General features: G+C 36.5%; 2 protein-coding genes and 1 pseudogene across 3 annotated transcripts; all 3 read right to left on the bottom strand.

Moving 5' to 3' along the window:
- Positions 1–5,078: 5,078 nt before the first annotated feature.
- On the bottom strand, positions 5,079–5,949 carry LOC137731128 (dehydrin Rab16B). Its single transcript, XM_068470223.2, has one exon. The coding sequence runs from the start codon at positions 5,822–5,824 to the stop codon at positions 5,270–5,272; it is 555 nt and encodes a 184-aa protein (XP_068326324.2). The 5' UTR covers positions 5,825–5,949; the 3' UTR covers positions 5,079–5,269.
- An 11,975-nt stretch (positions 5,950–17,924) lies between these two features.
- LOC137718774 (bZIP transcription factor 44 pseudogene) lies at positions 17,925–19,175 on the bottom strand (annotated as a pseudogene).
- A 4,287-nt stretch (positions 19,176–23,462) lies between these two features.
- Positions 23,463–26,416, bottom strand: LOC137745674 (mitogen-activated protein kinase 7). Of its 2 annotated transcripts, none has more exons than XM_068485680.2 (3): positions 25,956–26,416; positions 24,793–25,219; positions 23,463–24,447 (listed from the first exon to the last, which is right to left on the bottom strand). In XM_068485680.2, exons 2-3 carry the CDS (start codon positions 25,213–25,215, stop codon positions 23,734–23,736), a joined length of 1,137 nt encoding a protein of 378 aa, XP_068341781.1. In that variant the 5' UTR covers positions 25,216–25,219; positions 25,956–26,416; the 3' UTR covers positions 23,463–23,733. The 2 variants fall into 2 exon arrangements, with proteins under 2 accessions (XP_068341781.1, XP_068341775.1); XM_068485674.2 differs by having other exon boundaries at positions 24,793–25,229; positions 25,956–26,414.
- Between the last annotated feature and the right edge of the window lie 664 nt (positions 26,417–27,080).

Genomic DNA, 27,080 nt, shown 5'->3' with positions numbered 1-27,080 from the left:
TGTGATTTTTTCGTTTATAACCGTAAAAAACTTTTGTTCCGTTACGTAATATCTGAATGTTTGTTTTTTACGTATGCAATCTAGGAGTGTGTACAAATAAGTTTGACGGTTAGATTGTTGAAAAAAGTTTCGTAGAATGCATATCGCGTCAAAATAGTATATTAAACAAACACTTAGAGTTAATATTATACTTCCATTAAGTATAAAATAAGATTTTCTGGTATCCACTAGCGTAAATATTTTAAATTGAAGATCGAATTCGTTCATTGCATTCTTATAGGGTCGAGGAGTGTAGCTGTAAAAAAATCATCAAAGCTAGAGCTAAAATAACTATTAAATTGGGATTTTTCGTTTATAACCGTCGAAAACTTTTGTTCCGTTACCTAATCTCTAAATGTTTTTTTTTTTTTTTTTGGTGATCATGTAGTATCTACAAACAAGTTTGACGGTTAGATCATGGAAACTAGTTTCGTAGAATGCATATCTCTATTAAATTTGCCTAAATTTTGAAGTGGGAAAAGTAATTTGTGCTAAATTTTTATTTATGGTTTTCAAGTATTGATTAGACAATATTTAGTTTGTGTGATGACGTTTTCACTGTACAATTCTCTTTTTGTTTCTTTATTGCATATTTTACATGGATTATTATCTACTAAACTAAAAGTGTAAAAATTATCTATTAAACCAAACAATTATTTATTTAATTTTTAAAAACGTATTCTATTTAAATACATATTATTTATTTATTTATTAAACCAAACAATTATTATTTTATTTTTAAAATTGTAACAAAATTTTGGGGGGGGGGTGGAATTTAAAATTTTCAGAGGGAATTTTGTGGGGATTTTTACGTCATTTTGTTTCTGTCGGTTATAACCAATAGTAATGAAAATTTTATGTTGGTTTTTATTTAAAAAAAAAATGTTTCTGTCGGTTTTAACCGTCAATAATGAAAATTTTCCAAAATAAAACCCCTCCATCTCTTCCTTGCGCCGGTGCTTCTCCCTTCCCCCTTTTCTCCTCTCCTCATTTCCTTCTCATTCTCTTCTCCCCTTCTCCTTCTTGCTTCAATCACCATGGATGAACAAGGGAGAAGCTATGCAAGCCCTTGAGCACAGAAAGCAAAGCGTTGTAAGTCCTTCCACATGCTTCCACCTATGATTTAATTTATGTTTTTGTTGGATATGAATAATTCATATTTTGGAAGATATCAATAAAGGCTCCATCTTATTGGGATTTCATAGATATTTAGGGATTTATTCGAGTAGTTCAAAATTATTTTCACAATCAATAATCGTGTTTTTTTCTTTCTTTTTTTTTCGTGCTTATTAACTTGTTACCTTAATCCTTTTACAGATGATGTGGAAGATGACTCTGATGCCAACACAGATGATGCAGAAGATGACTCTGATGTGGAATCTAAACCGGACTCAACTGAAGAGAGTGTCGAGGAGTTTGAGTAACATGTAGGCTTCTTTCCTTTTGTGGTTGCTCAACTAATACTACTAATCTATTTATTGATCTTTGCGCTTTGTACTTTGTATTTTTAGGATGAACTGTAAGAAGGGAAGCATCTAGAGAAGCTTTGGCGGAGTGCACCATTTTTTCTCCTTATTTTTTAGGTGTAGAAGTGATAAGAGGGAAGAGATACTGCTAAATGTTGAATATTGTTGATGTCTTAATCTCTCATGAGTATCTTCTATCTTGAAGAATTGAAGAATATGATGTCTTAATCTCTCATTAGCTCAATCTAGTTTGCTCATTAGCTGCAGAATCTGGTTCAAGCATGTTGGGTCATTTCAAGCAGAAGGGGAGAAGAATGCTCAATGAGAATGAGAAGGAGAAGGGAGAATGCTCTCATGTCCTTTTTTATTTATTTATTTATTATTATTAATATATTTGCTGTAAGTTTTATTCGACAGAGAATGCTCTTATTTATTCATTATTAATTTATTCTCTGTGGGTTATATCCGACACAATTTATGTTAGAAAATTCATTTCCTAACGCTGGCAATTCTGTCACTTATTATATTTGCCATTGCAGCCATTTTTTGTCATATTTTGCTTAATATCTAATAGTAATACACGTTTCTTATTGGTTATTAAAGCGACACTAATAAATGGTTTTGTAGTAGTGTATCGTGATGTTCGCAAACATCATGAGGTCATATTAAGCATGACCGCCCAATTCAAGAATGAAAGTCTTAAAGCTTACTTAAAGCGGTTTCGTGCAAAGGTGGATGAAGTAGAGAAGCCAGATGAGAGGCTTACCACCATGGCTTTCAAGTAGGGACTGTATGTCCATTTGCTTCTCTTTTAAAAGCTAGACAAGAAAAGATACGATTACGCCACTTTGGCGGAGTACTTTGATGTTTTAGACTATCTCACTGACTGGGACGACAGGACTCGGAAGATCTTCCTCCAAACATCAAAGACAAGCCTTACCTCTACCGGGCAAAACCCCTCACTTATTATCTGGCTAAGAAATGGCCGAATGAGTATTGCTCCTTCCACTAATGCACTGGTCATACCGCTCGAACCTGCTGCATGCTCACATTGAAACTAATTACGAGCACTACTGGGAGTTCATCAAAAGCAAAGCCTGAAATGAGGAACCAACTAAGAAGAAGGACCAAGGCAAGTCCGACATATATGAACTCAGGGATGATGAGGAGGATGCCTAGCAAATAAGTTTACCCTCAGCATCAATTGCATTTATAGAGGACAAGAGGTGCCAAAAGGCAAGAAAAGTGACAATCTCAAACCGAGGAAGGGACTCCGATCACCTTAAGGTGGAACGTCCTCAAGCATGGCCGACAACATTAACATATATATGATCTCTTAAGTTAAATGTAGCTCATCTTTTTACTATAAATGTGATCTCTTAATATTTGTCTTTTAACTTAAATGGGTTCAAATACCAGTATTTTTTCAAGCAAATCACTATTCATTGAAAAGTATAGCTCATCCATTTTACGTTCTAGAACTATTTTTGTTTTGAATACCAACCCTCTTCCATTTTCACTTTCAAAAGTATAGTCCATCCTTTTTACTTTCTAGAACCGTTTTTGTTTTGAATACCGGCCCCTTCTTCCATTTTCACTTTCTTTGTTCTCTACATTTAAGTTTGGAAAAAGATTATAAAGTCCTCTATGATGGATCACTAATAAAAGAAAACTGCCCATAGTACAAAGGCCACGTTTTCCCCTTCCATTTTTGTGTAGTAAATGATGATTACAAACTTCACCATGATGAATGATGGTTGTGAGAAGATATATGAAATATTAATATATTTTTTAATTTGAGCTATTGATTTCGTTTTTTTTTCTCCGTCTTTGCAAAGTTTGGTTTCAATTATCGTCCCCATGCCACCTAGAATCGCAACTCCGAACATTTTCAAAGATTGTCATAAAAGAAGTCTGGGCAGTCTTCAAAATTATCATAAAATATAACGAAAAGTTCTTTTTGTTCTTCATATGCAGTATTGCTAGTGTGGACTTTAATGGTACTTTATGTTGGGACCCTGGATTTTTGATGAGTTGATTTTATACTATATAATTTTGATATTTTGTTTTATATTTTCAATATAAGACATTCAGTTTTTTTTGGAGTAAAACATGATCAAACGGACAAATTTTGGAGGGATTTAAATTGGAGGACATTCATGTGTCTCTTGGCGTGTTCGTTTCAAAATTTGGGATTTTTCTACCAAGCGGTTATTTTCTGGCGATGGAATAAAGGATTATTGCGCAGTGCTAGAAAGTGATGTTTTTGGGCTTAAATTGTATTTTTGGCGCCCAATATGACATCAGATGAGTTCGTGGCCTACTTGAGAAGTGTTCAGAATAGTTCAAGCTTTAAATCCAGTTATTTTGGGCTAGTTTTGGAGCTGATTGGGGTCCAAAACGTGGCTGTGCAGATTTTTGGATGAATTTACCAAGTTAATTTAGGATTATGTTTCCTAATTTATTTCAATTTATTAGGTTTCCTAGTCTTATTCTAGGACCTTTGACTAGGAGGGTTTTAATTTGGAGTAGTATAAATAAGGTTTTTAGCCATTAGGATTCTCTACGGGACATTGAGAGAATTTAGCGCAGTTTTGGAGAATTTCAGACTTTTTATATACAAGATGTTTTCATTCTTTTTTCTAGTTAATGATATTTTCTTTGATTTTTATTATGAGAATGCATAACGAATCTGTTTTGCTAAGGTGAAGCCTTGAATCTTAGCATGAATATGTAATTTTTATTTAATTGCTTATGATTGATTGCATGCAGACTTTGAATTATTAATCATCGTGATTAAAACTATCTAATTGTCTTAATGCTTGATCACCATTATGATCTTTAGAAAAGTAATTTGATACAATTTTTGTCGGAAGGTTTCCTGAAATTGACGCTGGCTCTTGTGATTAATAATTATAATTTCACTTAAGATGAACACCATATCTTAAAGGTTGCATGATTTTTTAAAGGGTTTTCATAAAGCATAATGAGTCTCATGTTCAGATTTGATCTGAACGTTCGAACGGATTACATGTTAGATATACGTTCTATGTTGGAGGTTCCAAGTAGGATATATATTAAGAAAACTTAACCTTCAAAGTAGCATATGTAGATCATAAATAATTGATAAAAATACATAGAATTGCTAAGTGATGGTGGAACCCTAATGTTTTTATAAATTGGTATTTAAAAAACTCTTCTTTTGTCGTATTATTTTTGGGAGAATTTACTATTAAATTTTAATTAAAAACGTTTTTAATATTATTCAAATTCAAAAACTCTTTTCTGAATTTTTAATCTTAAGTAGTTAATTAAGAATTGTTTTTACATAAATTATTTAAATAATTATTAAAAAAGACGACATTACATGAGTATTTATACTACAATAAACTTATACTCTTACAATTATTTTATGTGATTTTAATCCTAATAAAAATCCCATTAATTTCTTTTCGTTTTCGGATTGAACGTTGCCGATGAATGATTTTCTCCGTTGGCGGTCCAGTTCAATGGAGGCGCAGTAAAATTACAGAATGGTGCCTTTATTCAACTTATCTTTTGATATGGTTAAAATACAGAAACCAGAATACTATTGCTCTATTGATAAAACCACAAAGTACCGATTACAAAACACACACTGACACTGCGGAGTGCTCGCTCGCGCACGTAAGAAAGAAATTACGTTCACACAATCACACCAAGCACCGGTTATTAGCACATCAAAAGACCCTAGAATACATATGCGCACGCACACATATATATATTTAATGGCGTCCACCGGGAAGCTTTTCTTTGATCTTGTCCATGGCGCCCTTCTTTTCCTGGTGCTCTCCGGTGGTGCCACCGTAAGGTGTGGTGGTGGTCGTCTGAGATGAGTGGGTTTCATCCCTCTGCCCAGTCCCCGGCATCTTGTCCTTGACCTTGTCCATCATCCCCCTTTCTTCGTACTCCCCTCCAGTGTACGGGGCGTCAGTAGTACCGTACCCAGTTCCAGTCATCCCAGTACCGGTCTGGGCATTCGATGAGTAGGGGTCGTCATCCCTACGTCCACCACCAGTTCCTGGAATCTTTTCCTTGATCTTGTCCATCATCCCTCTCTCTTGTTGTTGCTGCCCTCCTGTGTACGGGGCATCAGTAGTCCCGTAACCACTTCCAGTCATGCCAGTACCTCTCTCTTGTTGCTGCTGCCCTCCTGTTGCCCCGTACCCAGTACCAGTGGTGGCACCACCGAAGCCTCCGGTAGTACCCTGTTGAATCGGGTTCCCATACTCATCTATGTCTTGGGGCGTTGTACCATGTTTAGTCTGATAATTCGCCATTTTGAACTGATATTTGATTTGATGAAATGTTTTGATGGATTTGAAATGAGATATTGTGTTGTTTATATAGGCTAACTACGTAGACTGTAGACATGCAGGGTTGTGCATGCACTAGAGTGCATCCATGCCTTCCTGCCACTTTAGTAGCTGAGGACACCTGGCATTTTTTGCTAACTACGTAGACTGTAGACATGCAGGGTTGTGCATGCACTAGAGTGCATCCATGACTTCCTGTCACTTTAGTAGCTGAGGACACCTGGCATTTTATGAGGACAGGTGTACTATGTTGATGTCGGCATAAAAATTAAAATATCATAGAGAAGATAAGATCCGCCTTGTCGTCAAGCTAAAAGGCTCGTGACACTTCACCGAGTTGTGAACCAGCTTACTCCCGTACATGTGTTTTGAAACTTTGGAAGGTGAGACGTGTCATATTTTGACACGTGTTTTTATTATTAATCTTGATGTTGCATTACTGACTTAGATAAGATTTTATCGTTTATCGGGTCCCACGTAGAGAGATATTTTCCATTTGTTCACGAGCATTACTGAACTGGCCCAATTTTAGCAAGTTGGGGTTGCCGACATACGGGTCCAATAGGCCTTGTTTGTGGCCTAGTGGTGTTGGGCTGATCATCATATGTTGGGTTGACTCGGCAAAACCAGTTATATTGAGCAATAGAAGTCACGCGTCATGCAAACAGTGTGTTTTCAAGGCTTCTTTACTCTACAATGGCAGCAAGGCTTCTTTAAACTACAATGGTAGCAAACTTCTACCGTCTTCAGTTTTGACGAAATTGTATTTATAAAACAATCAACTTTTTTTTATGAAAGACCAAAGCCTTACACACCCACGAGGTGGGGGCGGGGTTTGGCAAGGTGGGGTGAGGGGTTTGGCCAATGGATTTCTGATGCCTAAGTTAGTTTATCTAAAAAGAGTAAATGTGTTAGGGCTTGTATGCATAGCAAAAAGCTTACCAAAATATGGTGGAGATAAGTTATTTATATTATAGGAGGAAGTGGCAGGCCATGTGTTTAGGATTTTTCCCTACACATGGTGACATCTTATTGGCCAAGGTATGTGTTTGGGCCCAAAATGATAGTTTGGGCCGAGTTTAGCGACTCTCGGCCCAGTGACTACTTAGAGTTCTATAATGGGTCGTCCAGTCGTCATGGGCCATTTAGTTAGGGTCGGCCGAGTCCTACTGCGATGAGGATTGGTTTAGATAAAGGTAAGGTAATCGAGACTTAGTACAACAAGGAGTCTTAAGGCTAAGGCTGAGGATGCTGAGATTTAGGGGATGAATCTGGTTCCTTAAAAGAGGTTGGTTCAAAATCCTATTGGAATTAGGATTGGCCAAGGCCCAATCAGATTAGGTTAAGGAAGTGCATCATTCAAGGCCCTCCAATTCAACACACAAATTACCCTGCGCAAAGCTTCTCAACAGCCTTTGAGATTTCATCATTTTCCCCTTTCTTCCGCCAACACGTCTTCAGTTTGAATAAACAGCACTGTGAAGGCAACATGCGACATCTTCAGTTTGGATAAACAGCAATAGAGTAATAGAATCAGCCAATCAAGGAGCACCTTCAATTTGGATAGAAATCATTGCTTCGAGACCGACTGGTTATATATCCAAGTCTTGGTCGACAGGGACTTTCGAGATCCTGTTGGTAGAGGTTATCTCATCAGCCTTTTCGGTGAAGTGAGGTGTTACAGGTTATTAGACTTAGCACATTGAAAGCCGAGTTGTTTTATGATTGGATATTCGCAAGTGAGTTTCAGAGTTCGGCATTCCGATGCCCAAACCACATTTACTATCAAGACATACATCTCTTTCAAGTACTTGTGTCCATATAGCCTGGTGCCAGTTTGACGTGCTTATACTTTTATGAATATAATTACCGTGACCGAACCCGGCGTCGACGATTTGTGAACTTCACAGAACTAGCAGCCTTGTCTCCAAGCTCTAGAACCTAAAGGCCGAGACGTGTTCCTTCCTCGGCCGCAATCGCAGGATCAAGAAGTTAGCAACGCTCTCAACGCAACATCAACACATTTTACTCCCCAGTCGAGTTCGGCCATCGAGTTGGCACACCCCACACATAACCGAATGACGTAGTTAGCTTATTAGTTACTTGGCCTGCGCATCACGTAGGCTTGGTAGTTTTTAGGGTCAACAATATGTCATCCATTGGATGAATGAGGAAAGAATGTTCCCGAGATATTAATTAGAAGAAAATATCTTGGGATAATTGTGATAGGGATTCCTTACTTGATTGAGTTGATCTTTAATTGAGAATGTATTAAATATAGGATTTAGTAATTAACCCTATCTTTAACACCTTTAACTTTTCCATACCGTGGGGAGCTTTAATCAATCGTTGTCTACTGCTTGAACTTCTATGGATGCTGAGTTGCTCCTGGGAATATTTGAGAGCTCTACCCATTTAGTGAAATCAATCTTGTCTATCTTGAAAAAAAAATCCACATGTTGCCTTATTGGCTCCACAACTACCACCTTCTTAACTCAATCTTATTCTCGCTTTGCCACGTGTAACATAAAATGTTTTACTTACCAATCGCTTAAAAATTAACTTTGTGTTTCACTTTACCCCATTTTGTCACATCTGTCAAAATTATTTTGAAGGGTTGCTTTTTGGTTTGGGGATTCATCATACGAGGCTCCGGTTCCCCAAAGATTTGGGAGTTACTACAAGAAGAGCAGACCCCAATCTGGACCTTCATCTGGTTAAATCCGAAAACGATTTAGGAAAATATGTCTCTGTTAACTTTTTCCCCCCACTCTTTTTAAACTTTAGCATTGCCCGCCCGTAGAGGTGGTCTTGCAGTTTTGGAATCGTAGTTTTATGATGTTTGGAATACCCCTTCACAGCCCTTGGGAGTTAGCAGAGGTTGTTTTGTTACCTGTTAACGTTATGTTTTTTCTTTTGAGTACATTGATATTTTTACACTAAGAGAAGGGAGAGTTCCACTAAACTACACAATAGACATCATAATTTGGTACCGAATTCGCTATCCACGAGATTTGAACCTAAGGTCTCTTACTTCCAAATTTCACCAAGAAAAGATTTTCAGGAAGTTTCAAATTCAATCTTTGATAAGTGAGTGGCAAGAATAGTTATGCTCTTGGTCTAATTTTGAGTGGGGAAATGATTTTTGCATTCTTCTTCTCCGTGTACTTCGATTTCTTTTTGTCCTTTTAATTTTTTTTTAATTGATTCAATCTAAATGTTAAGAATGAATACGAGTGTGAAGAAAATAAGCATGTAGAAATTACTCTCTTTTTTGAGTGGTTCGGTTCACATTTTGACACCTAAAACAAAGAAATAATCCCACCCAATCTAGTACAATCTCTTTTCAAGGTGAAATCATGATCACCATAGGAAGTTAATTATTTTATCAATTATTGAAGGAGACGCTGGTGTTTCTTTACGTCATGTTTAATACATAAAAACACCAAAGATGTTTAATACATAAGATCATCTCTAAAAAAGATGTCAAATCCTTAGTAGAATGTTATGTAATCAAATTTAAAGGCAGGAGTAAGCTTCAACTGATATGTCAATCTTATGTGGATTGACATATGAGTTTTCCTATGTCAAATTTGACATATGAGAAAATGTGATGTTAAATAATTTTTAATTATTTTATTATGTTGGTCCCATTAATGCATCAATTATACATTGTGAAAATTTATTTTAATTGATTTCTTTTTAAAATGGATCCTACAACATCATTTATATAAAAAAAACATATCGGATGGAAAAAAAAGAAAATATGACATTGCCACATCAGCCATGAAATTAACATTTGATATTTATCTTTTGACATCTCCATTAGAAATGCTTTAAGTCACGATAGTCAACTCAAGTACTGAGCAAGAGTTAATTAATGGTTTAGGAGAGCGAGCGAGATTGAAATAATGGGTTAAGATCAAAATAAACAATTTTTTTTTTAATAATCTGAACTATTCAATAGTACGACAAATAAACGGTTAAGGTTAAACGAAATATTATTTTTGGGTAATTACCAATATAATAATATCAAGTTGGACTTTCCAATAGTACGGAATATTGAAGACTATCCAGCATAAGTATAGGCTTCAACCCTTTCCAACGTAAACAAAAAAAATGCCCCAACACATGACGTCCCTTCGAAAGGCAATACACTAGGTACAATCTAGTTGAAAAAGAAGGCATGTCAAGTCAATAATTGCAATTATGATTTATTAGGTACTCCATAGATTATCAAAGCCTACTTTTAATTTGAGAATAAAAGAACCCTAAACACACTTTAGCTTTCAGTCATTATAATTAATTAAACTTTCTTGGTCATGTGAGCATTGGTGTCATAATTGGTTGGCCACATGCTCTCATCAACAAACCAATTAAGAGTAACTAATTAGTAATTATCATGCTTAGGTTTGGCCTTCCCTTTCTAAATGATGTAGTGGGCGGCTAGTGCCTTGACCTACGTATGCATGAGAGCATGGTTATTACTTTTAAACACTGTTACTTCTAATTTATAAGCCTTACCTATTCATATTTTTTTAAAGTATATAAGGGATATAGAGAAGAGAGATATGTCGTACAATTTCGACTGGATAAGTATTCTAATCACTTTTTTTTTAGTCAATAATCTTAGTCACTCTACCTTTGTCACATCAATCATATTCCATATACTTCTTATGGGAAGAGGATTCTTTCCGGATTCATTTTGTGAGAATTTTAAGGATTTTCATATCCTAATTATTCATCGTACATAATGCAGTCAGTTTTCGTCATGTACTATTTATGTTTAAGTTTAAATAAAAAAAATCAAATGATTTCTGACTACACAATGCACGATGAATAGCTAAGATGTGAAGATTCCTAGGATTCTCACAATTTGAATCTAAATGGGATTCAAATATGTTCTTATGGGATAATTTAGAACTTGATTAGACGTAAAAATAGTATTATACGGTTAGTGGCTTGAGTTCTCAATGCATAAAACTTTTTACGGATATTGAAACGCAAGTCAAGTGATATACTATTTTATGTGTTACAATAAAAATGAGCGATAGAGTTGATATGTCTCACTTTTATAAGGAGACAAATCCGTTGCACCACTTTTTCTACATAACTTTTGACACACGTTCTTGTGAGGCCCACTTCGTAATGTATTTTAATGATCCGAATCATCTATCTTTTCGGACTTTCCTCAAAGTTGATGTCTATCAAAAACCACCTAAATTTGAAACCATATGAACGTTGGATTCAGGGTTTAGGGTTGCTTTGTAGAACCATATTCGTCATTTTTTCCACTACTAATGAATGTATGAATGGTTTTGAATTTGTCTAACTTTTTGCAAGGATGATCTATGAATGTTGTTCTAAAAACTAGACGTTTGGATGGTTAATAAGTATTACAAAGTGGGTCCAAAAAACAAGTGTCAAAAGTTAGGTAAAATATATTAATAATAAATAAAGTCACATGTATTAACGCACAAAATTGGAGGTTAGACCCAAATGAATCCATGTGGACACTAACATACTTTAAACCCAATGACAAAAAATATATTGACACACCTTGACCCAGAATGTCCACTTGGACTTTGAATCGAGTTGTGCTGGCCAACACCTGAAGGGTGACGAAGCTATAAAGTGTAGTGTAGTGGAAAAATACGAATAAATTTAAAACCTACAAGTGCCTAATTGAAAGAGTGGCGGGTGAGGGGGATTGAATTCATTTCACACGTGATGGAAGAACGTAAGAACAATACAGTAATTAGGGTGAAGGTTATACCACTGAAGATAACCATCTACTGAGATCTTGCCAGAGTCCTCGCTTACACGTAATCACAGTTACTAAACCTGGAGGGGCGAAAAAACAAAGTTGAGTGGGTCAGAAAATAACGTTTTGTAAAAATCTTTTCAAAAACATTATAACCCCTAGCCATAAAATCAAGTATAGTTTCCACAATATATACATACTACATATAGTAAGAAAATACTTACCGTAACCTGCAAAGTCTTAAAAAATCAATAAGGCATAACTATCGCAAATAATCACAAGGTGACCAATATCACATAACCTCGTAATATGTAAACATAACATAACAAATGCTCATCGACACATGCTGACACACGAGTCGAAGTTGCCTAAGGCAGCCTATACGACAGGACTGGGTGTAATAAGTGCGCTCTAGTACTACAATCACGTGAAGGCTAGCGTCGAAGTGCGGTCACATACGAGTTGAAATTGCCTAATGCAATCTGTACGACAGGATTGGTACCAAACTTGGATCCAAGGTGAGTGAACGGTGCGGATATGAACATACATGTGAAAGATTGGCCCTGACCCTAGGCAGAGTACTAACACCGGGGTGCAGCAAGGATGAGCAGATGACATAAATAAAATTGTGCCACAAAGATTCGATAACTCTAATCAACATATTAATAATCACAACTATAAATATAATATCATGGTATCTCGTGCATATCTGTGAACCTATAGGGCGCAGAATAATTCCCTAGGTTCAGTCATTTCACTACTTCATGTAATTTTAGTCTAAGCAATGCATACATAGTAAATTCTTTTCAAAGTATAACTGGAAACTAGCAAGTATGCGTATACTTATAAAAAGAAATGACCCACTCATAGTTACGTAGTTGAAATGAAGCCTCTGAGCCTTGCTTGACTCCGTATGTCCTTGGGATACGTTTCCTCTGTATTTGAAATTACTAAATAACTTAGTTTAATAATACATAAATGGAAACTTAAATAAAACCTTCGTAGATTGCTCAAACATAGGGTTTGAATATACGAAGTCGATTTACTCGACGACACGGACCTACACAAATTGACAGAAAGCCAATCGGAGGCCGAACGTGCCACCACGTGCCGGCTAGGGCACGACTATATGCACCACCACGCGTAGGCGAAACCCTGATGTACGTCAGGAATATTCCATTAGTTTGACGGAATATTCCGTTAAATGATTAATAGAGTTTAACGGCGTTACCTAACACCGTTAGAATGTTCCGTCAACTTTGACGGAATATTCCGTCATTTTCTCAAGGAATCCTTACCGGTCGCCGCCGTCTGAACTCGCCAGAATCTGGAAATTTTCACCAGTTTCTGGGTAGAAATTTAAACCTTCATATCTTCTTCATTTCTCAACCATTTTTCATAAACTTTGCATGGAAATGAAGCTTATGAAGTGTAAAATCAATTTATACTTTTGGAAGTCCAAAAATGGACGGGAAAAGGCCTGAAATTGGCTCGATAGTCTCGGCTTAAACTCGGCCCCTTGAAACTCGTCTGTTTCGACATCAACTCTTCCTCAAACCTTCACTAGGACCCTTAGGGAGTTGAGTAGGAGTTTCCCCGAGTCCTAAAATGCCATGACTCGATTTAAAAATCGTCAACCTAAAACTCACCAAGTCAGAGCTTTCGATTTGGTGAGTCAAAACTCAACCATTCTTGAAACTGGTTGCATGGTTATGTTCTTGGGGTCGAGATGAGTTTAATGGTATGGTTTTCAGGTCACGTTGGTAGGGTTTGTTGTTCGTTTGAGAGAGTTGCAGAGTGAGAGAATGCCTTCGAGGAGTGAGAAGGAAGTGAGAGAGAGTGATCTCTGCAAACTGATTGGGGAAGAGAAACATGAGAGTGAAATCTGATTGGTGAGGTAAAAGAGGGAAAAAAATTGATTGGGTGGTGAGGATGGATTCAAGGAAAAAGCAAAAGTTTGATTGGTTGTTTTTGTGAAGAAAAGGGGACCGAATCCACCAATTAGGGAATATATGAGTGGATTTTGTACAATTTTTAATGTACAAAATTTGCTTCCCTAAAGTGTTTCAAACATTGATAATTTGTACGTGCGTGTACAAAAATACTTGTGGTTAACGTACTTTAACGGAGCGTAACTTTTTCGTTACAACTCCGATTCGAGTCTAACATGCGCTCACGCGTTCGTAGCGACAAGTACTAATTTAGTACGAAACTAGGAAAATGAAACTGAAAGCCGAAAACCACGTCCACGTTAGATTCGACTTTTGTCCAAAAGGGTAAAATCGTTAACTCATACCAACAGAAAAGAAATCAAAGTGAAAAGTAGGGACAAATCATCACAAAAGCCATAGCTCTCAGGAGGAAGAAGTGGCCCAAATGCGTTTGGCCATGACGCACAAAGGGGATAGAGAGCAAGAATGGTTCAAATGCAATTTCATGATAGAGGACCTCAACAAATACACTTCAGAGAGGAAGAAGTTCTTACGTGCTAAGCAAAAGGAAATTTTGTGAAGACATGCCACAAGGAGTATATTTCAAGATGATTCATCTCAAGGCTATATCCCAAGTCCACCACCAAGTCAAGATGGTGGATATCATTATTAAGTTTACGTAGTTTATGAATTAACGATTGTATTAAGTTTATGTGGTTTATTAATTGTCGTTTGTATTAAGTTTATGACTTATTAATTATCGTGTGTATTAAATTTATGGCTTATTAATTATTGTTTGTATTAATCTAGATGTCTTCAATAATTATTGTACTTATTGTTGCACTATTTGATGTACAATAGATGCCTTCAATAATTCAAACGGCCTTCAATAATTTTGACAACGTACTAGACAAAAGACTTGTCACAAGAAGACACTTCAATTTATTACTAGAAAATACCAACATAGTACACTTAAAATTATATAATTTTAACAACATAGCACACTTAAATTTAACACAAGAACAAATTAATACACCAACATAGCACATTAATATACCAATACTAAAACATTAATGCACTTAAGATTATCCATCATCAACGTTCGCCTTCTTAGTGCCATATATGCTCAACCAAATCCTTGCGGAGTGTGTCATGACCTTGAGGAGCCTGAATTCTATTTAAACGTTTCATATACTCACTCAACATGACCCTATCCTGTTAGGTCTTGTATGTGGTTGCAGTGAGATATTCAACATCTCTTGCCATAGCTCTCGCATATGTTGCTTGGTCATCATCCACATCTTCGTCAGAATCATCTTCAATTTCTACGTACTCATCTTCCACAATCATGTTGTGCAAAATTATGCACGTCATCATGATTGAATGGAGGTATTCCACATTCCACAATCGTGTAGCCCCTCTAACAATGGCCCATTGAGCTTTGTGAGAACTTGTATTTAAAAAAAAAAAAAAAAAATTATATATATATATATACACTATTATTTTCTAGTTTTGACTCAGGGTTTCCATGTGGTATACTATAACTAGTATTCATATGTACTTATACTTAGCCAATAAGTTTACAATCTATTTATGTATATATTGATCATACTGAAGTTTGAGTACATGTTGTTGACTCAGCATATTAGCTTAGCATGAGGTGCTGGTAAGAGGAAGAATGGTGGAGCTGTCTTTAGCTAGGTGGTGGCATTCTCATCTATTTTTTTTAAGGTTAAGGTGGCATTGTTTAGACTTCCCAGGTGCTCCACGAGCACTCTATTGTTGCTGACTAGTTATAGCTAGTAGCAGGAGTTGTATTGCATGCACTAAGATTAGATATCCTCGAACCAATTTTACTTTAGTTGCTGCCACATCCACCAATGAGATGCTTTTAAATTGTCGGCTTCTACTACTATAAATAGGAGCCTCGCTCCATTGTTTTTAGAGGGAAAGGGGTTGGAGCATGTGAGCTCTCGTAGGAGAAAGAGATAGAGATAGCCTGCAATGCATGCATTACGTAGAGATTGGTGCATACATACATACATACATACATACATACATATGTTTTGCGTGTATATATTTATATGTAAGAGAGAGAGAGAGAGAGAGAGAGAGAGAGAGAGAGAGAGATTTAGGAAAGAAAAGAGATTGAAAGAAAGATATGGTGTTAGGAGCAATCAAGAAGCTTCCTTAAATAGGTGGAACTTAGCTATTGTGGTATTGACGTCGATAAGTACGTGGAGCTTAGCTACTCCGGTAATGACATGGATTTTGGTTTAGCCTTGGAATCTAGGTAGGGGAAATAAGGCAGACCTTTAAGGAAATTGATTTTATTAAATTCGTGAAGTGCTATAATATTCTTGATCTTTTTGGTTGATTAATGTGATTGGATATTAATTGGCTAATTGCTTCAGTTAAGTGTTTACTTGTTATTGGTTATGGAATTATTGCTGGAATGCTATTCGTTTAGAATATACTGTGAAATATGTGAAAGATAAAATGACATTATTTGTGCATCATTCATGTTGATATGGGTGGAATTTTAGTATTCAGATTGGAAGTATGGAAATGAGGGTAGTTGGAAAGGATCTTTTGTGTAGTTGAATCTATTCATTATGAAACCGGTTCCAGGCGAGCCCGATGTGCACATTAGAATAGGATATCGACGGGAATTGTCGATGTGGGTGATTTGGGCTGGAGATCAATAAATTAGATAAGATGACTAGCAAAAGGGGTTTATGAACTTGGGATATCATATAGGGGTTAGTTTCTATAATAGAACATTTGAACCACCTCTGCAGGGGTAAAATGCATGGTATGGGACGTGCAGGTCCGCATGTTTTATTATATAAATTAACGGGGGTAGTTGAAGAGGTTGCATTGCATTCATGCATTTCTATTGATAATGATTGATATTTTACTATATGATTTCATGACACTTAATTTAATATTGTCTATTTACTGTGATAAGGTTATGTCCCTACTAAGCTGTTGAAGCTCATCCCTCTATTGTTATGCAGGTTTACGAACTAGACATTCAAGAGGGTAGGCAAGATGAGATCAAATTAGATTGGAGTAAAGAACGTTTATTCATCTATTTACTGTAGGTTGTAAAGAATTCTTGATTTGTTTAAGAATCATGAATTATTTTAATAAGAGATGTTCATTTTTCAACTTATGTCAGTTTCCTTTTATTTATTGACCTTTTAACTCACGTTTCGGATTCAGGTTCGAGTTTTTACTACCGATTCCGGGTTCGGGGCGTGACAAGCTTGTAGGATGAATACTCTCTCCACATCCTTCCTGTAAGACTCTTGTTTCTGCGAAAATAATTTCTTCTTTGCACTATCGGGATGAGAATAACTTTTCATAAAGGTAGACCAACTAGGATAAATATCATCAGTTAAGTAGTAACCTAGCTCATACCTATTACCATTTACCTTGTACCTCCATTATGGTGCCCATCCATTGACAACATCATCGAACAGATGAGAAGACCAAAGAACGTTGATATCGTTGTTTGATCTAGGAGCGTCGAAGAATGCATGCCAAATCCATGTGTCGTAAGACACCATAGCCTCGAGCATGATGGTTGGCTTGTTGTGACGGCCAATGCATACAATCGAGACTTCCAATGCATACAATTTGGCCAAACCACAATGATGGCTAATTCATTGTGGTTTGGCTGGAAAACGGCTCGAAAGTGGCTAACTTGATACCAAGACAGCCAATTTAGAGCCATTTTTTGGCCAAATCACGGCGATTTAACAATCGACAAAGGTACCATTCTCTTTGTCTCGTCGAGAAGTATGATTTTCGTTTTTGAATCATCGATTTCGTTGAGTATTGAAAAAGTTATGAATGTTTAAAGTTTACCCAGTTTCCGGTGAGTTTTCCAATTTTCCCTCTAACCAGTCACCTGTCAGGCTATTTTTTCGGCCATCTTGGGCAACCATTGGGCTTCCAAATAGGTATAATCTTATTCTACACTTTTCTATCTTCATTTTGATATATTATGGGCTGAATTTGGTTAAGAAACGATTGAGTACGAAACTTTGAAAATTGCCAAAAGTTTCGGCCAAGAGTTCCGGGACACTTAACGGAGTTTTTAACGGAATGACCAAAATAATGGATGATGGACAATCTCAGGAACCATTTCTATTGATTTTCAATCTCAGGAACCAAAGTGATGTGTTATGCAAATCTTAGAGACCATTTTGGCTAAAAACCATAGTTGTCTAACCGTATGATATGAAAACCACACAAAGTTCCAGCACACAATATGCCAGCATTATTAATTTTTAAGAAAATAAAATAAAGTAAGCCAACATTATTAACACAGTACAATAAACTTGAAATTGTATACAAATAAATAAACTAGAAGTATTTTATTAAATCATAAAATTGGGAACAAAACCAGAAGCCAAAAGAAAAAACAAAAGTGATTGCTTACACATGCTTTACATGTTCAACAGTAGAACAACTCATGACCCACCCACCAATAATTCAATTGTTACAACAAATCTACACAAGCCATAGATGTTCTTAGTAGTTACATCTCAATTCACTTCACTAATCTCTCACTTAATCCATGATTAACCCAACTGAGTTTAGCACATAAACATGTCAGCAGAGGCCATGATTGGTTGATTATTCAAAAAGCCAGCACTCCATGGATTCAGAAATCCATCACTTCCACCAATAATATTATGATTTTCTTCTTCCTCATAAATCCATTTGCTTGAATTAATACAATCCAGGATATCATTGAGGGACTGCAATCTGTTGGTAAGCTCATCCATCTGAGCTCTTAGGACTGAGTTTTCGGCCTCAATCTTCATGTAAAGCTGGTTGGTCACATTCATGGATGTGATGATCTGGTTGTTCTCCTTCATCAGCAGCCCAATCTGAGCCGTTAGATCAGTCATATGCTCTTGTTTTCGCATCCGGGATCGACGTGCTGATTCCCTATTGGACAGCATTCTTTTGCGCTTTCTCTGGTCCATGACTAGGTTAAGATCTGCATCAGATCCTGAGTTTTGGAGCTTGCTTGACTCTGAAGAAACCCCACTTGAAGAAGCCATGCGCGTAATGTTTATATGCTTAACAAAACCAAAAAATAAAAACTTTTTCCTTACCCAAGAAAGTAAGAGTGATTATTTGAAGAACCCAGATGCTAGATATGAAAAATAATTAAGAAAAAAGTAAAAATTTGTTTATAAAATGTTGTAAAACCAGTAGAGGAAGACAACAGAGAATGATTGAACTAAGTGGCTTCTGCGAAGGAGGGTGGAGTTTATCATATACCCAGAAAGCAGGATTTCACTGAGCACTGGAGACATAATTATATCTATAGGTTTTTATATTAAGCATTGGAGAAAAAGGATACCACAAAAGCTATATATGAATTTCGAAGCAGACTCAAGTTTTTCAGAACTAGGAAAGAAAGAGAGAAGGTTTCCAGAACCAGGAGAGGAGAGAGAGAGAGAGCAGACACAAGGTTTTCCGAACCAGGAGAGAGAGAGAGAGCAGACACAAGGTTTTCAGAACCAGGAGAGAGAGAGAGAGAGAGAGATCAAAATCTTGGGGTAGGCACTACTAGGCAGGAAAGATAAGGGAGAGGAGGTTTTGAAGAGTGTTCGATGGTTGAATATATAGGCCAGCGGCGCCCGCCTAAAATAAATAAACTACTACAAACAATTTAAGAACATGTCTGATTGTCTCATATAATATAATTATGAAGACAAGGGAACAACCTATAATGTGACTCTTAGCCCTCGTTTGTTAGTTTGGACTGTATTGACTATTTCAATCGGATAAAATAAATAATCATCGGATAATATTAATTAAATTAATCGGACGTTTAGTATAATATCGAACTAATGATCGTGTTATTTATACTAACCGGATATGAATTCAATGTAATTACCTAAAAACCCAAATACATTTCAAATCATAATCTTCAAAATAAAAAAAGCCACAAATAAGAGCAAATCTATTTAAAAAAAAAAAAAAATTGCCCAGATAAATTTTTCTTAATTTTCAAATTCCATCATCAATTCTCAGCCAAGAGACTTCATCACTAGTGTCCTCCTCTCCGAGAGCTGCAACTAGGGGCGGTGGTTTTGTCCCCACTTTGTGGTTTAACCCCCGGCATTTCATTACTGTTTTTGTTTCTCTGTCCTCTGTAACCTTCCTCAGAAGCTTTCGCTCCTTTTGCAATATATGTCGCAGCTTCCAGAAAAGAAAAAAAAAAAAAAGATTCAGCAAAACAGGGCCTTTAAGGGCCAAGTCCTCAGTATTTGAAATTTCATAAGACTTGGTTTGCATTCTGTCTGATATGTATGTATTCTTCAAAAAGAGTCAAAATTTTCCGCTGATTTTGTGAGACAAAAATTCAGGGCCTTTAAGGGCCAAGTCCTCAGTATTTGAAATTTCATAAGACTTGGTTTGAATTCTGTCTGATATGTATGTATTCTTCAAAGAGTCAATATTTTCCGCTGATTTTGTGAGACAAAAATTCAGCATGAAATTGAGATTTAATTTGTAAATTGAAACTACTTTAAAGTAATACGTATTCCTCTCATCTCATCTTAGATTATGTAGCAATCGTCCTTGAATTATATCGTGATATACAATATGGTGCACTTCATTGATGCGGCTGACACCTCCACCACATCCGTTTCAGCAATTCAACACCAATATAACATAATAAACAAAATTTAGCTAAAATAGAACGAATATCGAGATTCAAAATGCATAATGACCAAATTTTAATCCATAAAAGAAAATGAGATTAGGTTCGAGTTTCAAGAAGTTTCGCAAAAAATTGCCTATTTTTTTCCTCAAGTTTACATCATATACTTGGCAAGTGTGGCATAATTAGGTTACACCAACCAAAAGTCGCACATGAGTCTTGTGTTGACATGCTTGCTGTTCTAGTTGAATCCCAACAATACAAGGGCACGTGTATGTGGTCAGAATTCTAAGCGATGGTCCCTTAAAATTGATCAATAACAAGAAGGGTTACATCTTACACAGGTAAGGCCCCCTCCCTGCAGCCTACAAAACGACTGGTCATTGGCTGCCCAGCGATGGAGCTGTGTTTTTCTTTTAAAGAAAATATAGCCACTCGAGTCCCTTTCGAGCAGTTCTCGTGCCCTCGAGCAATGTATGAACACTTCTTGAATATGTATTATGCAATTTTCGAGAGCACGAAAATCTCCCAATAAACACTTGATGCTTTTAGTTTCTCGATCATTTTTCATGTTTGTTGTGTTTGTAATTCAATTTAAGCATATGAATTTTAGACATTTAAAATTTTAAGTGACCAATTTGTTTTATTAACAATGATCCCCATTGGACTCTGGACTTTGGAAACCACATATGACATATTGGTCCCTTCCTCAACTTCAAGGTCAACTCCATTTAACATATTGCATACTCAAATACATATATACACATATACTGATATACATATACATAATATATATATATATATAGAGAGAGAGAGAGAGAGAGGGGGGGGGGGGAGAGAGAGAGATTGTCCACATCAAATACCACCTAAAATGGTATAAACATATAGTACAAAAACATGGTATGAATAACATGATATGAGAGAGAGAGAAGGGGGGGGCGGCGGATATTCCACTTTTGATGTACATGTGCTTAAGAGTTAGGTAATCTTTCATTTAAAGATGCCAGCTCCTCGTTACTTTTTGCCAAACACACTTTTCATCCCGGACACTGAACACAAATCAGATATAGTAGCGGTTTTTACACTCTCAATTTAGCTTCTAACATTGTATCTATATGTGTAGAAAAATTATAAGCTAAATCGAAAGTACCAAAATCTTTACCTATTTAAAGAGAAAATTGAAGCATTGTCATGAACTTTGACCCAATCTGAGTTTTAGTTGTTAAATTGAAAATCCATAAACATTAATTCTTGAACTTATCACAACGTAGAGAAAACATCCTTTTGAGCAACAATGATGGAAATATCATCCAAAATAAAAGGTTAAAGGAAAAAAATGAACAAAATTTCTAACGAAGTCACTCAAAAAAACTCATTTCTACACATTGTAGTAAGTTCAAAAACCATTACTCTAATTAAATTACAATTTAAGACCATTACTTCAATGGCATGTTTCGTGCAAGTTGCCTTGAGAGGGTTGGACCCAGTCATTGTAAAAAGAAGGGGGAGAGGCAGGCAAGAGAGGTAAGCAGGAGAAATTTTTCCAAGTGCCGGGAACACCATGACACATGGTGTTCCCTCACACATTAGGATTTGACATCTTGGATATCCTTCAATTTTATATTTCAATAAATAAATAAAACTAAATCCTAATGGGTGAGGGAACACCATGTGTCATGGTGTTCCCGGCACTTGGAAAAATTTATCGGTAAGCAGTGGGCAGTGAGTGGTGGGCTGTTAGTGGGTTTATTAGGGGTTAAGAAAAGTTGGGAGACATAAATGTCAATTCTTATCAACTTCTTCTGTGAAGGTCTCTTTCTTTGGGTCTCAAATTGTGTGCTCTTTTTGCTTTAAAGTGAACTTTCGAGTGTCATGGCTTTTTTTGTATATGTGGTAGGATATAATATATATGATGGATGTTTTCTAATAGTTTGTTTGCCAAAATAAACTTAAAAGGTAGGCTGCATCTCGATGCAGCAGCTTTAGAAATAGGACAAGGATTATTTCTCATTTTTATCCACCTTCTTCTGTTTGAACGATTAAGATTTCATCTTGTCACTCTACTAGTCTTAGTAATAGTTGATTTTAATTCTTGATAGAGCCAGAAAGAATGCATATAGAGGAACGAGAAATGAAGAATGGTAGGTGAAGGGTCTGAAGATTAAATAAGGGAGAATGTAGAAAATAGAAAAGAAAATCTACTAAACTTTGTTTTTAGTTAATTTTTATTTTGTGTACTCTAAGATATCCGCTTTATTCCCGCCATTCATCCTCCACCTTTGTCCATCCCTCATTTCTCTCTTGTATTTCCTATTTACTGTTAACAAAACAATGAAACTAAAAACAACAAACGAAATAAAACAGTCTTATATTCGGTTCCGATAGGCATTGAACCAGTCAATCTCCAACCAAAAGCTAGGGGCCATACTAACAACTGTGTGCTTACAGTAGGACAGTATTAAGCTGCTTTATCCATGCCTCGGCTCACCTTATCTATCCATATCCACCTCTGGATATTATCCAAAATACAAGACAAACATGAATTCCCTAGTTTACTTTCTCAGTCTTTCATTCGTGGTTTTCTGCTCTTTACTACAAAGTTGCATAACTCTATAAGGACTAACCTTTTCGATAATAGTTTTAGTTTTCAGTTTTCGTTAGAGATGGAGAAACTAAAAGGAGATGGAGGAGGGTGGAGGTACAAATTATGGAGAATGATTGAAACAAAAATTAGAAATTAAAGCAGTTCGTTTTAGTTCTTAGTTTTCATTCTATGTAGCATTTCATACACGCATCTTCGACCTCCCTCCCACCACCTTACTCCGCACTTCTTCATCCTTCCTTCTACACGCATCTTCGACCTCCCTCCCATCACCCTTACTCCGCACTTCTTCTTTTCTCCCCTTTCTCTATATCTCTATCGAGTTTTCATAGCTCTAGAGCAATTGTAGTTTCCTATTTGTGCCTACCACGAAATATCAACCAAATGACACAAATCGTACAGTGAAATTTTGACGAATGATTTTATATATTCCTCTCACTTTCAGGCAAACAAGCATATGCTTCAGCATATACACTAAAGCCTTGGGCGACCCACACATCTACCTATTAAGCTTGAGCTTGACAATATGTGAAGAAACAGTACACAAATACATATCTTTGCCTTTGAGTAAAGAAAACTACAAAGATAATTGAAACAGAAGACAACAATGCGAATAAAAATGGACGCATCTTGATTCAGTTCCTTTCGGTTTTTTCTCAGGAAATGTCCTGCATGCATTATCCATAATAAGATATCATAGTTACACGATAGAATGTTCAGAGAGACGGAGACCTCAAGCTACCGAACATAATGCAAAATCTTGGTAAGATCATTATGAACAACAATACGTTTCTGTAATGCATGGTTTTTTTATAAATAATAAACACGTTGCACGAAGAAATATTGTTTTTGAAACTGGAAAGCCTTTTGAAAGTTTACCTAGGCATGCACAAAAGCCGCTACTGGATGGTAGTGAAGCATCTGGATAGCTTCTGGATGGTAGTGAAGCATCTCGTTCCACATCATCTCCCTGATCATTGGTTCCCCCATATTCTCATCTATATCGAGGCTGATGGGAACCTGGGCAAGAGGATCGGATCTTGGATCGTATAACTCTGACATGTAAGGGTGTTGGAGTGCTTCTGAGACGGAAATCCTCTTGGTTGGATCAAACACAAGCATCCTTTGCAACAAGTCTATAGCTAAAGGATCGGCTTGGGGGTATAAACGGGACAAATGTGTCCCCCTAGAAAGGGGCAGTGATTGGATGTACTTCCTGGCTTTCGGATTGTCAATGAATGCAAGATCAGGCTCATTCTGGCTACCAAGAACATTGATAATTAGTTTTAGTTGGTTGAGGCATTCAGTTCCAGGAAAGATTGGCTTCCGGCCAAGAATTTCAGCAAAGATGCATCCTACGGACCAGACGTCAATGGATGTTCCATAATTGTCACAGGACAATAGCAGCTCTGGTGCACGATACCAGCGAGTGACAACATACTCTGTCATGAACTGGCCTCTACCTCCGCTGGTTCGGGCCAACCCAAAGTCACATATTTTCAAGTCGCAGTTAGCATTGACTAGCAGGTTCCCAGGCTTCAAGTCCCGGTGAAGGATGTTTGCTGAATGAAGATACTTGAGCCCTCGAAGCAACTACAATGCCGAATCAAATCAGTCACAAGTAGAACAACTATTATAAGAGCAGAGCTCAAGGATTAACTGAAGCTTGGTGAGGAACCAAAATTTCAGCCCTTGAAATGCATAGAAACACCGGAGTGTTGAGTTCTACATAAGAAAATGCAAGAAGCTGAAACGTCTGCTTGTGCTTGACCAAAATGTTCTTCGGTAACATGCTTTCTACTCATCAGTTCCTATACCTTTTCAGAATTGTTCACATTTCCATGAACTAATTCAGCTCAAAATTAGCATCAACCAATTGGGATGACTACTTGGAGGAATTAATGAGGTAATTAACACTAGTTGAGAGAAAGCTAGTACCTGAAATAGGAAGTATTTGCAATGGTCACTGGAAAGTGGTTGGGAGGACTTTATAATATGATGAAGATCCGTGTCCATGAGCTCGTAAACGAAGTACACATCTTTGAAACTTGTCCTGTGGATAGGCATCATAACATCCTTCAAAGCAATCACATTTTCGTGCTGGATATGTTTAAGAAGCTTCAACTCCCTCAGAGTCCTCAATGCATCAATGCTGTTCTCAAACACGTTATTGATCTTCTTGATTGCAACTTTCTCATTCGTTTCCCTATTGATTGACGAGCACACTACACCATATGCCCCTTTCCCTATTGCTTTGATCGGTACGTACTTGGTGTCAACCTCAAACAATGTTTGCCACATTGAGTAATAATGCTTCCCCCGTTGCCTAATTCCATTCGGAGGCTCAACTAAAGTTGCCATTTTCCTGCAAATCACTATAACACGATCCAAATCACTCAATACCGTATAACTTAAAACACAAATACTTCTAATAAAAACCCTCAAACAACAAAACTATAACAAGAACAACATGAAATACCAAGTGAAAGAAATTGAAGTGTATGACAAGCACTGGATGATAAATTTCTACAGAAACCGAAAACGGCATGTGTGGGAGTGTGTACGTAAAGAAGAGGTAAGCTTTAAAATGGAATCAATCCTTACTTGCCCTTAACACTTCTAGACTTGGATCTTTTGCAGTCACCCAATTCCCCGTTTGTGTTATTCTTGCTACTTTTCTCCTACTTTTTAAATTACACAGAATTTCACTTCCACTTTTGACTTCTTTTTTTTTTATTTTTTAACTTTCAACTCCTAAATTTTTCATCTTTTTTCTTTTACTTGTCGACCCAGCAATTTTTGAAATCCCATTCACACCAACAATTCTCCAACTTCCACACACCATAAAAAACTACCCAATAAACCAAACTAAAAAATGAAACTGAGAAGCACACTTATTACCCGAGTTCGAATTCCCTCCCGGAATTTAAATTAGTTTAAAGTAGAATGTCGATTGCATCAAAAGACTAGCTGAGGAATCGAAGTTTTTACTTTTTACCGACATGAAAGATCCCAAATCATGAATTCATAGCTAAATTCTAAAACTTCACACAAAAATTCAAGAAGAAAAACAAAAACCCAGAAGAGAAAGAAGAACAAACCTCAATAATTGGCAAGCAACATTAACAGGAGAAGAGAGGATCCTCAAAGGTCGTGGGGACAAGTAACTGGCAAGTACATAGATCTTCCCTTATCGATATTTATATATACGAATACATATATATATATATATATATATATATATAGATGTAAATATATAGATAAATGGCTCAAAGCCTCATAGTGATATCAGACCATCATCACGAGTTATGATTCTTTTTCTCGTCGTGATCAGAGAGAGAGAGGGAGAGAGGGAGGGGGGTTAATGTTAAATACAAATTAACCCCCCACGGGAGAGAGAGGAGGAGGAGGAAGGAGCTAAACCCATGACCCCCACACCGACAGCTGCATAAGATCTCGCTTTCTTTCTGTCTTCGTTTTTGTTGCTTCATGCACAATCAATCAAACACTCTAAAATTATGCTGTCGAATATAAGATTACGCCGTCTGTTGACGGCTCTGGGTCAGTTCGGCTTACCTATCAGTTTATCACTTCCCTCGTCTATGTGAAATGTACCTTTTTTCAACCCTACTTATTTGAAAATTTGTACCACCAACGACATACGCATTCATTGCATTTTATCTATTTTTGCATACGGAAAATGTTCTATTTTTTTTTATAATTCGATGATATTTTTATACTGAGGGGTGGATGAATTGAGTTAGGCTGCTACAGTAATTATAATAATTAGGTATCATATTAGTCATTTAAGTAAGTTAAACTTGAGACGTTCCATGTGAGAATGAATACTACTAGCTTTTGATAGACAAAAAAAAAAAAAAAAAAAAATGAAAAAACTACTAGCCTTTGTGTTAGTGACATTTGGTTTGGAAACTTCAGCATGAGTTGATCTCTAAGATATCTTGAATGAAGAAAATTTAATAAAAAATTTTGTGCCAATTGGAAGGTAAACGATGAATTACTCATTAACGAAACCTATCATTTCAACCCCTCAAAATAATATGAGAAGTCTCATTCACGTACAATTCTTCTAATCACCTCAAAATGAATAAATTTTCACCATTAGTTTTAATATGCCTTCAATTTATGAGATATTATTATTACTTTTCTTTACAACGATAAAGAAATGATACTCATTCCCGTTTTTGTTCAATTACAAACAAGAA

Source organism: Pyrus communis, chromosome 15 (assembly GCF_041283825.1).
Source record: "Pyrus communis isolate YQ-2024b chromosome 15, ASM4128382v1, whole genome shotgun sequence".
Classification (NCBI taxonomy): domain Eukaryota; kingdom Viridiplantae; phylum Streptophyta; class Magnoliopsida; order Rosales; family Rosaceae; genus Pyrus; species Pyrus communis.
Note: the sequence above shows the minus strand (reverse complement) of the source record. Positions and strands in the feature narration are given on the sequence as shown.